Source organism: Erythrolamprus reginae, chromosome 10, assembly GCF_031021105.1.
Source record: "Erythrolamprus reginae isolate rEryReg1 chromosome 10, rEryReg1.hap1, whole genome shotgun sequence".
In the NCBI taxonomy this organism is placed as follows: Eukaryota; Metazoa; Chordata; class Lepidosauria; order Squamata; family Dipsadidae; genus Erythrolamprus; species Erythrolamprus reginae.
Window position 1 is genome coordinate 16476775 of NC_091959.1, and position 16552 is coordinate 16493326.

The 16552-nt window shown below is 41.0% G+C and overlaps 1 protein-coding gene and 1 non-coding gene across 4 annotated transcripts; both read right to left on the reverse strand.

Moving 5' to 3' along the window:
• Positions 1 to 983: 983 nt before the first annotated feature.
• On the reverse strand, positions 984 to 12381 carry TIPIN (TIMELESS interacting protein). Of its 3 annotated transcripts, none has more exons than XM_070762064.1 (8): positions 12297 to 12381; positions 11790 to 11942; positions 10123 to 10216; positions 8356 to 8431; positions 6404 to 6526; positions 6249 to 6312; positions 2219 to 2422; positions 984 to 1436 (listed from the first exon to the last, which is right to left on the reverse strand). In XM_070762064.1, exons 2-8 carry the CDS (start codon positions 11917 to 11919, stop codon positions 1306 to 1308), a joined length of 822 nt encoding a protein of 273 aa, XP_070618165.1. In that variant the 5' UTR covers positions 11920 to 11942; positions 12297 to 12381; the 3' UTR covers positions 984 to 1305. The 3 variants fall into 3 exon arrangements, with proteins under 3 accessions (XP_070618165.1, XP_070618167.1, XP_070618168.1); XM_070762066.1 differs by having other exon boundaries at positions 12239 to 12360; XM_070762067.1 differs by having other exon boundaries at positions 12144 to 12312.
• LOC139173648 (small Cajal body-specific RNA 14) lies at positions 4778 to 4911 on the reverse strand. The gene has a single exon (XR_011560080.1). It is a non-coding gene; the product is annotated as a small Cajal body-specific RNA 14 (non-coding RNA).
• Positions 12382 to 16552: the final 4171 nt, after the last annotated feature.

A 16552-nucleotide genomic window follows, 5' to 3' on the forward strand; every position in this document is an offset into this window, starting at 1 on the left:
CTCAATCACTGGAGGTTTTTGGGAAGAGACTGGACCAAGAGTGTCAAACTGGATTTCTTTAGAGAGCCAGATCAGCATCATAGTTCTTTGCGAGGTGCATGGGGGAGAGATGGACAGAGGCCTCCTGTAGCACCTTGCTGGACAAAACAGACCGTTTTCAGTCTGAACGACCTCCTGCACCACTTTGCCAGCCAAACGGATGCGGGGGGGGGGGGGGGCAGTGCCTTGTTTTTGGCATCCATGGCCTCGTACAGCACTCTGCCAACCAATAACGGATCCCACAGAGCTCCCGTTTTAGCCAGCAGAGGCACTATGGGCCGGTCCTTTGATATTTCCAGGCAAGCCCTGCGGGTCAGATTCAAGCACCCTGCCGGCTGGATATGGCCTGCAGGCCTCAGGTTTGACATCCCTGATCTACACAGTCACTTATCTGAAATAGTATAGGTCAGTGATGGTTAACCTTCCAAACCTGGATCGCACGGAGCACCAGAACTGAGAAGACAGCAGTTGGCTGGTGTGCATGTGCAAAGTGGCAAGCTGCTTTTCTGGGTTGTCAGGTGCATGTGTGCTGGACAACTGGCCAGCTTTTCCATTTTGGGTTCCAGTGCGCACTGGCCAGCTGGTCTTTGCACGAAGACCAACTGGCCGGCATGCACGCGCATGGCAGAAGAGCAGCTGGTGGTGGTGTGCATACCTACCAAGAGGACTTTATGCGCACCTGTGCCATATAGGTTTGCCACCATGTGTATAAGTTCTCCCGCTTGACCAGGGGGCTGAACCAGAAGATCTGCAAGGTCCCTTCCAGCTCTCTTCCGTCCCTTCCTTCTTTTAGCAAACAAAGATTTTAGTTCACTATTTCTGCATTTCCTTCATTCCCTGCCTTTAAATCCAGAAGATCTGCATAGCAAATTTCTAGAAGGCCATCATAGCTTTTAATCAGCAATTACAGTACTGATTTATTTTTCCAGGCTGAAGCTTATATATTAGTTCTGGTTTCCAAGATTTATTGTTTTCATTTCTAGTATAAAATATGGGCGATTACAAATATTTCACAATGGGAAAGTTATAAAAGATTAAAATTGTAGAAATATAGCATCATTTGACTTTTATGTATAGTTTTCATTAACGTTGGCTGTACAAATGTTGCTTTAAAGCTTAAAACGTTCTACTGCTGAAATGAAAACACTTCTTTAAAATGTTGGCATAAAGAGAAAACACTGATAATTATAGCAGCTGCCAAATTAACCAGCCTCAACATCTACAGTTGTAGTAAAAACAAAACTACGCTATTTCTATTCCACACAACTACAAGGCCACTTGATCTGTACTACTTCGGATATCCTCAGTAGCTTGGAAAGGGACACCATCTTTGCCTATGCAGACATCATTCGTCTCCTGAGATGTAATGGTGCCATCTTCTTCATTTGCAGGCAATTCTAAAGGAAACAAAAAGTTGACTTTAAAATCACAACTTCTGCATCAGCTCTTTTTCTCTAACATAATTACCATGGCGGTTTTCCAATTGCTTCATCAGTTTTATGAACTGGAATAAATCTCTTTTAGTTGAAAAGGGGAAATAATTATCAACTTGCAGAAAATACTTGATTTTTAAAAAAATAATGTGAATACACATACTAATTATTACAGATTTCCATGGAGGACTATAACCAAGTCCAATAATGACCTATCAGGCTGTGCCAGAATTCTCAAATCAGAATAGAAACATAGAAGTCTGACGGCAGAAAAATACCTCATGGTCCATCTAGTCTGCCCTTATACTATTTTCTGTATTTTATCTTAGGATGGATATATGTTTATCCCAGGCATGTTTAAATTCAGTTACTGTGGATTTATCTACCACGTCTGCTGGAAGTTTGTTCCAAGGATCTACTACTCTTTCAGTAAAATAACATTTTCTCATGTTGCTTTTGATCTTTCCCCCAACTAACTTCAGATTGTGTCCCCTTGTCCTTGTGTTCACTTTCCTATTAAAAACACTTCCCTCCTGGACCTTATTTAACCGTTTAATATATTTAAATGTTTCGATCATGTCCCCCCTTTTCCTTCTGTCCTCCAGACTATACAGATTGAGTTCATGAAGTCTTTCCTGATACGTTTTATGCTTAAGACCTTCCACTTCTTGCACTGTTTAAATAGCAAAGAATTCTAGTATTCCAAATGCCTTGATTTTTTTTCACAATTGATACTTAGAACTCACCATCACTGGGAGATTGACTGAGCTGGTTTTTTGCTTGTCTTCTTTCAAGTGCTCTTTGTCTGTTTCTTTCGATTCTCTGCTGTTGCTCCTCAGTTAGGGCAGGACTCAAAGATGGAGAACCAGATTCTTTTGGGGTCTCCTGCATTTCGGGAGGGAAAACTGGTTCCTCAGGGGTTGGGCTTAGTCTGTTGTTCGCATCTTCACCTGTTTTAAATGGAAGAGTATCACTATTAATCAGTTATCAGCAAGATCAGTGTTTCTCAACTTCAACAACTTTAATTGAATTGAATCCCAGCGACCAGTTAGATCCCACAGTGGGTCTTCTCCGGGTCCAGTCAACTAAACAATGTCGCTTGGCGGGGCCCAGGGGAAGAGCCTTCTCTGTGGCGGCCCTGCCCCTCTGGAACCAACTCCCCCCAGAGATTAGAATTGCCCCCACCCTCCTTGCCTTTCGTAAGCTGCTTAAAACCCACCTCTGCCGCCAGGCATGGGGGAATTGAGATAAGCTTTCCCCCTAGGCCTTTACAATTTTATGCATGGTATGTCTGTATGTATGATTGGTTTTTATAATAATGGGGTTTTAACTGTTTTTAGTATTGGATTATTGTTATATGCTGTTTTATTACTGTTGTTAGCCGCCCCGAGTCTGCAGAGAGGGGCATCATACAAATCCAATAAATAATAATAATAATAATTCTGGGAGATAATATCCACACAGGTTAAAGTTATTGATTGAGGTTGAGAGACTGATCTAGGCAACCTCTACAGTGAATAGCATAGAATAGAATTAGGATAGGATAGAATAGAATAACAGTTGGAAGGGACCTTGGAGATCTTCTAGTCCAACCCTATTCTGGGAAGGAAAGCCTCCACCACTTCAGACAAATGGTTATCCAACAGCTTAAAAACTTCCAGTGTTGGGGCATTCACAATTTCTGGAGGCTAGCTGTTCCACTGGTTAATTGTTCTCACATAGGAAATTTCTCCTTGGTTCTAAAATGCTTCTGTCCTTTATTAGTTTCCAACCATTGATGCTTGCCCGACCCTCAGGTGCTTTGGAGAATAGCTTCACTCCCTTGTGTTTATGGCAGCCTCTGAGATATTGGAAGACTACCTTCCTTGGTCCTTCTCTTCACTAAACTAGCCATGCCCAGTTCTTGCAACCGTTCTTCATATGTTTTAGTTTCCAGTCCCCTAATCATCTTTGTTGTTCTTCTCTACACTCTTTTTAGAGTCTCAACATATTTTTTATATCATAGCAACCAAAACCAGATGCAGTATTCCAAGTGTGGCCTTAGCAAGACCTTATAAAGTAGTATTAACACTTCATGTGATCTTGATTCTATCCCTGTTAATGCAGCCTAGAACTATGTTGGCTTTTTTGGCAGCTGCTGCACAAGGCTGGCTCATATTTAAATGGTTGTCCACTAGGACTCCTAGATCCCTCTCACCACTGTTGAGCAGGGTAGCACATATACTGTACCTGTGTATTTTGTTTTTCTAGCCTAAATGTAGACCCTTACTTTTTTTTCACCCTTGAATTTCATTTTTTTAAGTTGAATTGCTTTTTTAAAAAAGTATTCCAGGGACCACATCAACTTTAAGTCACATCTCATTGCTAGAAATGCCCAAATCAATATGCCCTCTTTTCAGGAAATGTAAATATGCCCATATTCTCTAATTTTGGGGTGGCCATATAATATAGAAACCTAGCTGTGAAACCAACTACAGTGATACCTTGTCTTACAAACTTAATTGGTTCCGGGACGAGGTTCTTAAGATGAAAAGTTTGTAAGACGAATGTTTCCCATAGGAATCAGTGGAAAAGTGATTAATGTGTGCAAGCCCAAAATTCACCTCTTTTGCCTGCCGAAGCACCCTTTTTTCGCTGCTGGGATTCCCCTGAGGTTCCCCTCCATAGGAAACCCCACCTCTGGACATCTGTGTTTTTGCGATGCTGCAGGGGAATCCCAGTAGGGGAATCTCAGCATCGCAAAAATGATTGCTTCGCTGGCAATAGAAGTCTGGAGGTGGGGTTTCCCAGCGAAGGGAGCATCAGTGAAATCGCAGCATCACAAAAACACAGAAATCCTCGAAATCACACCTCCAGACCTCTGTGTTTTTGTGATGCTGCGATTTCACTGAGGCTCCCCTTGCTGGGAAACCCCACCTCCGGACTTCCGTTGCCAGCGAAGCACCCATTTTTGTGCTGCTGGGATTCCCCTGCAGCATCACAAAAACACGGAAGTCCAGAGATGGGGTTTTCCATGGAGGGGAGCCTCAGGGGTATCCCAGCAGCACAAAAATTGGTGCTTCGCTGGCAACGGAAGTCTGGAGGCGGGGTATCCCAGCAGCGGTGGTGGGTTTGTAAGGTGAAAATAGTTTGTAAGAAGCAGCAAAAAAATCTTAAACCCTGGGTTTGTATCTCGAAAAGTTTGTATGACGAGGCGTTTGTAAGACGAGGTACCACTGTATTTATATAATTTTGGGGGTTCGTATCCCAAAGCAAACATCAACCTATCACTTTTCTTCCCTTGCAGCCCAATCCTTTCATAAATGAATGTATGGAGCCATCGCACAGAAATCTGATAACTAGACAGACGCTGTCGGCAGGAACCATAGCATTAATGTGCGTGGCTACCTGGGGATGTATTGTATTGCTTACAAATACAACCGATATTTATCGTAGCCACACATTTTGTAACCTGAAATGTGTTTTCTTTCTAGGCCGCTTCCCATGTTCATTTATTTATTTATTTTATTTATTTATTAGATTTGTATGCCGCCCCTCTCCGAAGACTCGGAGAACGGTACTGAATGAAGAGAATAAATATCACTCCTTTAAAAAGTCTGAGATAGTTTTCCCTGGCCTTCAACTGTTGGAAATGAGAAACCGAATCCCGTTTCATCTCTTAACACATACTCTCGAAGTCAAAGATAGTTCTGAGCCTCTTAGCCCAATTTCAAAGAAGTTTAATCCAAATCAGCACTGTCCTAATGATTTCCACGATTTTCTTATAACCTTGGTCCATATCCAGCTCTTTACCTGTCCCTTTCTAGCCCACGATGGTGGCATAAGAGATGGCAGTGCCCCTCCACAACAGTCTCCATTTCTTATGTGGCTCCTTAAAAAAAATAATTGTCCATCCCTGACCTAATAAGGCTGTAAATGAAAAGTCAGACCATAATCTACCTTTGGAGCATCTACAAGGTTAACATCACCTATTTTACCCCTAAAAAACCCCCAGAATTGTAAAAAGGGGACATATATTTTTTTTGCCTTGTACATTTGGGGAGGTTCTAGAGGCCATGAAAAATGCTTGTGAGCAACATGCATCTTTAAGCCAACCTTGGGAGCAGCCCAGATAATGCAGAAGTTCAGAAATAATCACTTTCATTATATCAGAGATCTTGAAAATTGGCAACTTTAAGACTTGTGGACTTCAACTCCCAGAATTCTCCAGCCAGCTATCTTATGCTGGCTGGAGAATTCTGGGGGTTGAAGTCCACAAGTCTTAACAATTGCCTAAGTTTGGGGATCTCTGCATTATAAAATCTGAATGTGCAACCACATTTGAGAGTTTGGCTTTCAAGACAAGGAGCTCTGTCTGACGTACACTATGCAATCAAGCATCCAGATACAAAATGAAACCCCACAAATGCAAGCAATTCTAGAACTGAATTATGCAGGTAGTCCTCGACTTACAACAGTTCATTTAATGACCATTCAAAATTACAATGGCACGGAAAAAATTAGGACCAATTTTCACACGACTGTTGAGCATCCCCATGGTCACCTGACCAAAATTCAGATGATTGACAACTGATTTGTTAAGAAATATCTGCCTCTACCTAGGATTGAATTCACAGCCTCCTGATTGTGAGGCCAGAGATCCATCTAAGGTCTACCTATGCTATGTGCTTAACAGTTATGAGTTACTCAGTATAAATTCTCATTAATTTTAACTGAGGGCTATTAATTTCTAATAACTAAAGACTAAATATAAATGTAAACATTTCAAAGCCGTACCTTCATGACTTCGGAAATCTTCATTTGAAAGAGGGAGATCAAGTCGAATTCTCTTTAAGCATGTCTAGAGAGGCAAAGGTAGCACCATTTATCCCAGGTCAAGAGGCATAAGCTTTCCCTTAGGGGTTTGATCCCCCCCCCCCATTAACACTCACCTGAACAGGTTTTTTATTTCCCAAGCTCTCTATCTTCTCCACCACATTTTCAAACTGAAGTTGAGGGAAGAGGCGGTGGGCCCAATGTTCCATGTGCCTTACAAGCGTCTTTAGGTCGGCTTCCTAAATAAAGGAGATTACATTTGAGCAGCGCAGCAACAGGAAATTGGATTGACTCTTCCCTTTTTAGTCTTCCCAAAGGCCATGAGGACTAGGATCTTCCCCAGGCATTAAGCTAGGATGGCATTCGGTCTGGAGGCTGTTGGTCTGAGCTGGTGGGAAGGATTGTTTTCTTTTCATTCTTACTCTTACTGGCTATTTGAGGGCCTTAGGATCATTAGATGAGCTATATCCTTCCGAAGTTGATAAAACGACCCAGATTGTTGAGGGTAATACGCTGACTCTGTAAACTGTTTAGAGAGGGCTGTAAAGCACCATGAAGTGGTACGTAAGTCTTAAGTGCTGTTGTTATATTAGACAGGGAGTCATACATGTTCTTTAACCCTGCTGTTCTGTTCGGGTCTATTTGACCCAGAAATGAAGTTCGAGACCCTGTAAAAAAATTTCCCTGTATATCTCAAACTTGAAATTACAGTGTACATGATTTTGCGTCATTTAAGTTCTTTCTATGAAGGGGGGGGGTGTGCTTTGTTTTTGTTGGGCACAATGACTATACACTTGTTCTGTTCCCAGGTCTATTTGACCTGGACTAAAAAAAGGTTGATTTTGAATACCTGTTGCATTGGTATACTAATTTGAACATTCCTGATAATAAACAAATGAAATGAAAAAATAATGCTTATTTGTTTATTTTGCTCAGAAAAATCCCCACCCCCACCCCCCAGGCTATGTGCAATTATGTTCACTTTATATATAGATTAGGCTGCAAGTTCCAAATTACATCCTTGTTTTTAGTGCAATGGATTTCTTCCATAAAATTAGTTGTCTGGGTATCATGTACTTACTTTTCTGTGTACTTCATCCAGGGGTGGGCTGCTGCCGGTACGGTACGATCAGGTACGCAGTACCGGTAGCAAATCAAAGGATTTGGTAGAATCTTCTTTATGTATCGCAAAAAGCAGGAGTTGCAACCACAGGGCAGAGGCCCATGAATGAACCGAGCCACAGAAGTGGCAGCCAACAGCAAGCAAGCCTCCCCTACCCCTCAATCCCCAGTCTTCAAAGCCCGAAAGTCTGGGGTAGTCTGGCATAAAGTCATACTGCCACGGATCGCTTGAGAGTCTCATCTGTTATGGAAGCCCTTTATGAGCAGTCTTTGTTATGTATATTCCAACAGACTGCATGCAGGCAGTATTCAACTTGCAACAGTTCATTTAGTGAACATTGGAAAAAGTGAGTTATGATCAGTTTTCACACTTGCGACCCTTTGGTCACATGATCAAAATTCAGAAGCTTGGCAACGGACTCATATTTACGACAGATGTAGTGTCCCGGGGTTATGTGACCTCCTTTGGCAACCCTCTGACAAGGAAAGTCAATGTGGAAGCTTAACAACCCTGTTACTAACAATCACAGGGATTCATTTAATAAGTGTGACAAGAAAATGGAGCAAAATTCACATAACAAAGATCTCACTTAATATGGAGAAATATGGGGCTCAATTATGGTCGTAAGTCAAGGACTACCTGTATTATGTCTGTTATTTCATTGTTATCCAGAATATCTTTGAATAATTATTTTGCCTGCTGAGATGGAGCCTCAACAGTTGTAGAAGTATAACATCAAACAAAAATTATTTAAAATAATCAATTCTATATAAGCAAAACAACTTTAAATAAAGCTAAACAGAGTGTCATGGAAGTTCTGAAATTTTCAACCAGTATATCAATGATAAACTTCATTTTTGAACGCTACAACTTTTAGATATTACAGATTATACGTGGATGCAACAACTACAAAAATCCACAAAATCTTTCTCAGCCATTTCTTACCTCGTGGCCTTTACCTTTGAATTTTACGTTATCGAACAAATTGCACAAAGCTGGAAGTCCTCGCTGTGAAATTAATCTGCAAACATTAGAAGGGTCTCCAGTTACTTGGAAAATATCATAAATAGTTACTCCATCATCCAAGATCTTGAAAGAGAAAGCCAACACCTTATGAGTCTTAGTCCTGGTTCAGTCAACAGGGTTTTTTGCTCTGCTTTGATCAATTGCTATGGTATAACTGAACGACAGCGACAACATGACAACTCTTTAGACTTATGTATTAAGACCACCAATCCTTGCTGTTCTGAGAAGTAGGTTAGTGGCATTTGAAAATAGATGCTCTGAGCCAGAAGGACTTTTGAGTAATTTCAGCTGGAGTTATGCCTGTTTGAAGCAGGGCTCTCCAACCTTGGTAACTTTACAACTTGTGGACTTCAATTCCTAGAATTCCTCAGCCAGCACATGCACTTATGGTCTTCAACTCATGCACGCTGGCTGAGGAATTCTGGAAGTTGAAGTGCACAAGTTGTAAAGTTGCCACGGTTGGAGACCCCTGCTTTGAACTGTTTTCATTTGGGTTAAATTACTTTTCAAGCCATTTAACCACCTTCCCACAACCCCACTCTGGAGGTCCAGCAGGGTTCATAAAGGGACAGTACATTCCTTTATGAACAGTCCCAAATCAACACATTTTACACAAAAAAGGAAAACAGACTTGACTTTTTTTAAAATACAAGTTACAGGTAATCCTCGATTTATTATCACAATTAAGCCCAACATTTCTGTTGTGAAGTGAGACAGTTGTGAAGTGAGTTTTACCCCACTTTACGACTTTTCTAACCACAGTGGTTAATTGAATCCCTGCAGTTAAGTTAGTAACATGGTTGTTAAGTGAATCTGGTTTTCCCCATTGAATTTCCTTGTCCGAAGGTCACAAGACTGAATCACCTGACCCCAGGGACAATGCGACCGTCATAAATATGAACCAGCTGCCAAGCGTCTAAATTTTGACAATGTGACCCCAGGGATGCTGCAACGGTCACAAGTGAGAAAACTGGTCATAAGTTTAATGTTTAATCTTTAACAAGATTGGTATGCCATCCAACTAAAAACAGTATAAAAATTAGGGTATCAAAATAAAATAACCCTATTAATAACATTCAAAGTCCCAGGCCCACCAGAAAAGCCAGGTCTTAATGGCTTTCTGGAAGGCTGGTACGGTAGGGATAGTGAGAATCTCTGGGGCAGTTGGTTCCAAAGGGTTGGAGCTACCACAGAGAAGGCCCTTCCGTGCAGCCCCACCAACTGACTGTTTGGCAGACGGGACTCAGAAAAGGCCAACTCTGTGGGCCCTTATTGGCCACAGAGAAGTGTGAGGTAGTAGGTGGTCCCGTCATTTTTTTCAGCACCGTTGTAACTTTAAATGGTCACTAAATGAACAGTTGTAAGTTAAGGACTCCCCTGAGTAATCTGAAAGATAGGAAGCAGAGATTAAGCTCACAGGCAGGGAAGAGAAATCCATGAAGCAAAAGTCAGGGCAATCTCATTGCTAAATGTCACAACTCTTGTGGAAATTACAGGCAGCTGAGATGCTCCCCAATACTTAGCGACAAAGATGTTTCTCATAACTTTGAGAAAAAAATATCCAGAAGTTTGGCATCATAAAAACCATTTTCAAAAGAGCAAAATTGAGGCTTGTATAAAAAAGATATATTATAGGATATAATACATAGAATAAATATAATACAGAGTAAAAAGATGACCACATACCTTTGAGCATCTAATTTAGGTACGGTTCTTTTAACAGCTCTTCTTGTGGTTGCTGAAGAATCTTTGCTTTGTGTCAACTGATTTCCCTCTGGATCTAGTGAGCAAAACAGAACTTAATTCTTAAAATGGGAACACAAACTGCACCTATTGGACTTTCATCATGAATTGTTCATATTTTGTCATGAATTGTTCATACATCTAGGTAAAATATATGCACGTGTAAGAAGAGAATGCCAAAGCTAACATGCTAGTCAACATTAAAAGAACTGAGACAGTGGTAATAGGCAGGGTCAATGTACTGCAAGTGGGCAGAAATGGTGTTGAAGTTAAAGCAAGGCTTTTATCTCCCTAGGCTCAAAATGTTCAAAGATGGTTCCTATAGCCATAACAGATAGAGGCATCTACTACTGGAGTAAATATTAAAATGAAGAATCTTGCCAACAAAGCACTTAGCAATACCGCTTCCTCTCTAAGCAGTTTACAGAGTCAGTATCTGTCCCCAATAATCTGGGTCCTCATAACCACTATGCAAACATGGCTCTTATATGAATATGTCCTATCAAGTCCATATAAGAAAAGGCTGTGAAAGATGGACCTTAAAAACAGCTAGCTGAAAAATGCCTTTGCAATGTGCCGGGGGGAAATCATGAGAACACTGTGGGCCACTCAAAAACCAAAAACAATCAGGCTGCTAAATGAAAGCTACATGAAGGCAAAGTTTATGTCAGACCTGCCCCAGCCTGATCACTTAGGACAGTGCTGGCAAACCTTTTTGGCACCAAGTGCCAAAATGGGCATGTGCATGTGCACACATGCGCCAGAAACCGGAGGAATGGCATGCACGCACTAAGAAGATGGCCTTCCGGGTTTTGGCGCACATGCGTGCATGAAGGACCAGCTGGCCAGTGTGCATGCATGAGCTGGAAGCTAAAAGATAATTTTCTCAGCATACCATGCGCCTCGGGCAGCTGCACTTCCGGTTTCCAGTGCTCCTGCACACATGAAGCTGGCCAGTGTGCTGGAACTCGAAAGAGCAATGGGTGACAGCTCGCGCACCTGCAGAGATGGTTCCACATGCCACTTCCGGCATGTGTGCCATAGATTCTCCATCACGGCCTTAGGGGAATAAAACTCTCGATTCCATTTGAAGTGAACAGGCACTTTTATTAAGATTGAAGGAGAGTCAATCTCAGGAATTTAAAATTTCTGAGTGCCAATACAGAACTAAAGGCCTTCGCCAGGGTCCACCTGTGTGTGGTCAATTCAGCACCGCCAGGATGTAGTGAGAATCTCTGAGGTGTTTGGGCTGGCTGTCAGCAGTTAAGCAGATTGAATCTGAGAAGGCTCAAGCCTTCCATCCTTCCAAGGTCAGTAAAATGAGGACCCAGATTGTTGGGGGCAATATGGTTACTCTCTGTAAACCACTTTGAGAGGACTGTAAAGCACTGTGAAGCAGTATATAGGTCTATGGAGAGGGGCGGCATCAAATCTAATAAATAATAATAATAATAATAATAATAATAATAATAATAATAATAATTCCTAACTGGTATTACTAGTATTCATCATTCATATGCATATATATTTTGGAGACACTCCTAATGAATATTGTAAGGTTTATTCACAAATAAATGCATAATATTTCAAATTGCCAAGAGAATAATTACCTCCATTGAGTAAGGCATCTTCAGCTGCCCCCCCTGGAGAGTCTGGAGGTAGAAGAGGCTGAAAGGTCTCATCATGGGTGTGTTCATAATCAGGAAGATCAAACAAATTGTTTTCAACAGGATCTATCATGTTGCTTCAAGGATGCTTAAAACCTAAACATGACAATAAAAGGAGGAAGGGAAAAGATAAAGAGCAAAATAATTCTGAAGTCTTTGCAGATTTTTTTTATTTCTTTAAAATAAAAATTTAATTTTTGTCATTCACATTTCAACCTATCCTCTTATTTTGCACCCTTTAACGATTTTATTGGACTATTTCTTTGATATTAGTATGACTCCCACCCAATGACTGACCTGGACAACCGGGGCTTCCCTTTCCAAATGAGCCACCTGCCCCAGGGGGAGAATCCTCCCCAGTTCTCCGAGGCAGGGCATCCACTCTCCCATACCCAAAATATCCCGCTGCGGCTGCCTCCCGAAAGGCTCCGCCATATCGGTCCTTCCTACCCAGAGTCGGGAGTCCTCACCGCCACCAAAATCGCACCGGAAACAGTCGAGCCCGCCTTCTGCCATGGGCTTCCGCTTCCGGAGTTAAGGAAAAACGCGGGAATCACAGGCAGACATCTCGCGTCCTCTCCCGAGAGGAACAGCGTCCCGTAAACTTAAAAATGAAGAGCGGTAAAAGGTGCTTTTTATCTTCTTCAAGAGACAACTGGACTTTCTGGTTTTTTCTTTGAAAACGTTTCGCTTCTCACCCAAAAACTTCCATTCCCCACCACCGCCATCCAGTCAGAACTGAAGAAGCTTCTTGGATGAGAAAGCGAAACGTCTTCAAAGAAAAATCAGACGTCCTGTTTATTTATTTTGATTTATTTATTTTGTCCAATACACAATACATATTGAAGAGAATAGACATGAAGTATTATATATAAAGAGAAGATATAAAAATAGAGAAGATATATGAAGGAAGAAAAGATATATGATATATGAGATAAGGAGAGACAATTGGACAGGGGACGAAAGCACTGAGAATCTCCAGAGGCGCAGAGAGATCATGTTCTTTCCTGCTCAAACTCCTTGCAGGAGGTCGTCGTTCTGCAAAGTGGGGTGGCAAAACAACCAGAAAGAGGCTTGTTTAGGTTGAGCACGGAGGCTGGGTCCTTTGGCCGATTTTGTTTTTAAAAAATAAATAGCTGCAATGAAAAGGAAACCACGAGGAATCCCCACTTTATGGGTACAGTGTTGCATTGTCATTAATGACATTAGTGTCATTAAGTGTTGTACCTCATGATTCTTGACAAATGTCTCTTTTTCTTTTATGGACACTGAGAGCATCTGCAACAAAGACAAATTCCTTGTGTGTCCAATCACACTGGGCCAATAAAGAATTATGCTCTGTTCTCTCTATTCTACAGTGGGAAAAACAACTTCTGTCCTGCTGTGAAGACTCGTCAGGGAGCAAGCAAGGCTGTCCTCATCCTTAACTGCGGTCAAGGCAAACTCGGATGCTGCAATCCAAGAAAAGCAATGCTGCCCTACACTGCAGGGGTGTCATTCGTGGAGATCCCCTCGGTCAGATTCAAATGCCTTCCCGCCGTTCCAGATAGCTCGGGTAAAGGAAGCCCGAACCAGCCCAGCTGAGAAGCGCCATTACGTGACAGGAAGGATATTTGAATGAGGAAGAAGTCACCTCTACAGAAAATATCTTCCTATCTCTGCCACGCTCAAACGTCGGTGGGTGACGTTCCTTGTCTGCGCATGCGTATTTGCTCCCCGCCCTCCCTGGGCTGCTAAGCTGGCGACGAGTGCGCATGGGCTGCTGCTGGTGCTGCTGCAACTTTCATACAACCCTGGCCAATTTGCTCTGTGCGTTTACATTCTGATTGGGTTGCTAGTGCAAGGTTTTAAAACCCCAATATTAAGCTTTTTAATCCTTGTCTGGGTTTCTAGGTTTTAAAGCAATGTACGTTTTTCTAGTTTAATATGCTTCATGATAGGTAAGAATAATTGAGCTGTTTGCTATCTAGGTTTATTTGAGCACGAAATCTTGTTGCATGAGGGTTGGTTTTTTTAGGACATTACTCTGACAACGCTGCTGCCCAGTTGGATATGCCCTTTGATTTATTACTGCTCACTTCCCCTGCTGGTTGGAGCATATGAGAGTTATTGTTCTTTAGACTGAAGACTTAGAATAACTTTATTGTAACTTTGTACACTAATCTGCATATATTAAAATGAGATTCCGTTGCATACAGCTCTCAAAAGGGTCTTACTTCCAATAGATGCCCAGGGGAAGAGCCTTCTCTGTGGTGGCCTCGACCCTCTGGAACCAGCTCCCCCCAGAGATTACAATTGCCCCCACCCTCTTGCCTTTCGTAAACTCCTTAAAACCCACCTCTGCCGTCAGGCATGGGGGAATTGAGACATTTCCCCTGGGCCTATACAGTTTATGCATGGTATGTTTGTGTGTATGTTTTTGCTTTTTAATAAGGGGTTTTTAGTGACTTTTAAATTATTAGATTTGTTATACATTGTTTTATTGTTGTTGTGAGCCGCCCCGAGTCTACAAATCTAATAAATAATAAAAATAATAATAATAAACACGACAAAATAAATACAAAATTATTATTATTATTTGAGCAGAGGGTTGGACTTGATGACCTGCAAGGTCCCTTTCAACTAATAATAAATAAAAATAAATGTATATGCCACCCCTCTCCAAGGAGAAAATTATGCATATATACCCACATACAGTATATGAATAGAATAGAATTTTATTGGCCAAGTGTGATTGAACACAGGGAATTTGTCTTGGTGTACAGTATATGCTTTCAGCATACATAAAAGACACATTTGTCAATAATGACTGTCATAGGGTTCAAATGGTGTTTGGGGAAAAACTGTTCTTGTGTCCAGTTATTCTGGTGTGCCATGCTTATATAGCGTCGTTTGGAGGGTAGGAGTTGAAACACTTTGTGTCCAGGATGCGAGGGATCTGTAAATATTTTCATGGCCCTCTTTTTGACTCATGCAGTATACAGTGTCGGTCTTGCTGAGTTGTAGAACCAAGCTTGTGTTCCACTTGTAAGTGTATTCAGATACTGCTAGCTAGTTCATCTTAGTTAGAAGAGTGTCTGAATGATGATGAGTGCTGAACTAAAGTCTTCAAAGATGACCCTTGCGTACGTCTTTGGGGATTCAAGATGTTGTAGGATGTAGTGTAGAGCCATATCAACAGCATCATCTGGTGATCTGTTTGCTCAGTATGTAAATTGCAGGGATCTGTGATGGTTTTCAAGTGGGACAACCTTTCAAAGGTTTTCATAACTACAGATGTTAGAGCAATTGATCTGTAGTTGTTCAATTCCTTGATTGTGGTCTTCTTCGGTCTTAGGATGACAGTAGTAGCTAGTGGGATGATGACACACAACATGTCATGTATTGTATGTTTTTTAAATAATGAGTTTTTAGATATTTTCTTTTAAATATTAGATTTGTTCATTGTACACTGTTTTATTATTGTTGTAAGCCGCCCCGAGTCTGAGGAGAGGGGCGGCATACAAATCTAATAAATAAATAAATAAATCTAATAAATAAATAAATAAATAAAAATGACGTATATGATATGACAAAGTCTGTTGTCTTTGCCAGAAAACACACAGTTGAGTGAACTAGACACAATTGTTTCCGTTATTGACCTGTGCACAACAAAGCTTGTCTTTTTGACAGCTAGTGTAACAAGCCTGCGTTTGCAACAGAATTAACAAGCCATAATTGAGAACATCCTGATTTATGGCAATGTGTGAACACAGCCACTTTTGGAGCCTCGCAGAATATTAAAATTGTGAAGGGATTGGATTCACAGACCACTCAAGGACAATGCAAGGACATTGTGCAGCGCATATACTCCTCAATTTACGAGTCATTGGGACCAGGTTTTTTGTCACATGATAATAAATCCCAGTGCACATGACCACATCACTTAGGGGTGACAATCCTCGCAGTCCTGCTTGCTGTCGTAACCAGCGGCTGATTCCCATTATTGCTGCTATCAGTGTGCTGTGCACTCAGCTTCTGGTCTCTTGCGTGAATGTACATTGCAGTCTGTTTTTGCTTCAGCATATGCACAGGAAGCAAAATCTTGCAAGGGGACGTGTGTATGTGAGATTTTGGCAATTTTTAAAAAAAGTTTTTTGTTTTCAGATACAATTAAAAAGAGAAAAAAGTCTCAAAAAATCTCGTACAGATAATTTTCCTTCTTATATACATTTGTAATTTGTCTTTACTTCATTGAAAAAAAAAGAGAACTTACTTCCATCTAAAAGAGATAGAAACAATAATAGGATAGGTAAAATTATAAATATGTACATATATTCATCATAAACCAATTAGGAAAAGAAAATTTTTGTACAAATATAAATATCAATATTTTTAAAGTTTCCTATCTGCATTCTCTTTGTCATATATTTAATACTCCTATAATCTGGTATTAGATGTCATTCTGTCTTGTTTCTTTTTTGGATCCATTTGTACCATTTTTCCCATAGTTTATTAGTTTCATTGTCTTTTACTCCCTTAATATCCCTTACTCCCTTCTGCACATCTGTATACTTGTTCAATAATTTGGCCCTCTGAAAGGATATTTTGATTTTTTTCCAATTTTGGGCATAGATTATTCTACTTGCAGTAATTATATGCGTCACTAGGTATAATGTTTGTCTGGGATAATTCCTATTCCAGTTTCCAAGTAAAAAAAACCTTCA

What these genes read in the sequence shown, in the direction of transcription:
- TIPIN (XM_070762064.1), bottom strand. Translation starts at nt 11,919, where the DNA reads ATGATAGATCCTGTTGAAAACAATTTGTTTGATCTTCCTGATTATGAA. An exon ending in CCTAAATTAGATGCTCAAAG is followed by an intron (nt 8,432 to 10,122) that starts GTATGTGGTCAT and finishes TAATGTTTGCAG; the next exon opens with ATTAATTTCACAGCGAGGAC. An exon ending in GAAATAAAAAACCTGTTCAG is followed by an intron (nt 6,313 to 6,403) that starts GTGAGTGTTAAT and finishes TTGCCTCTCTAG; the next exon opens with ACATGCTTAAAGAGAATTCG.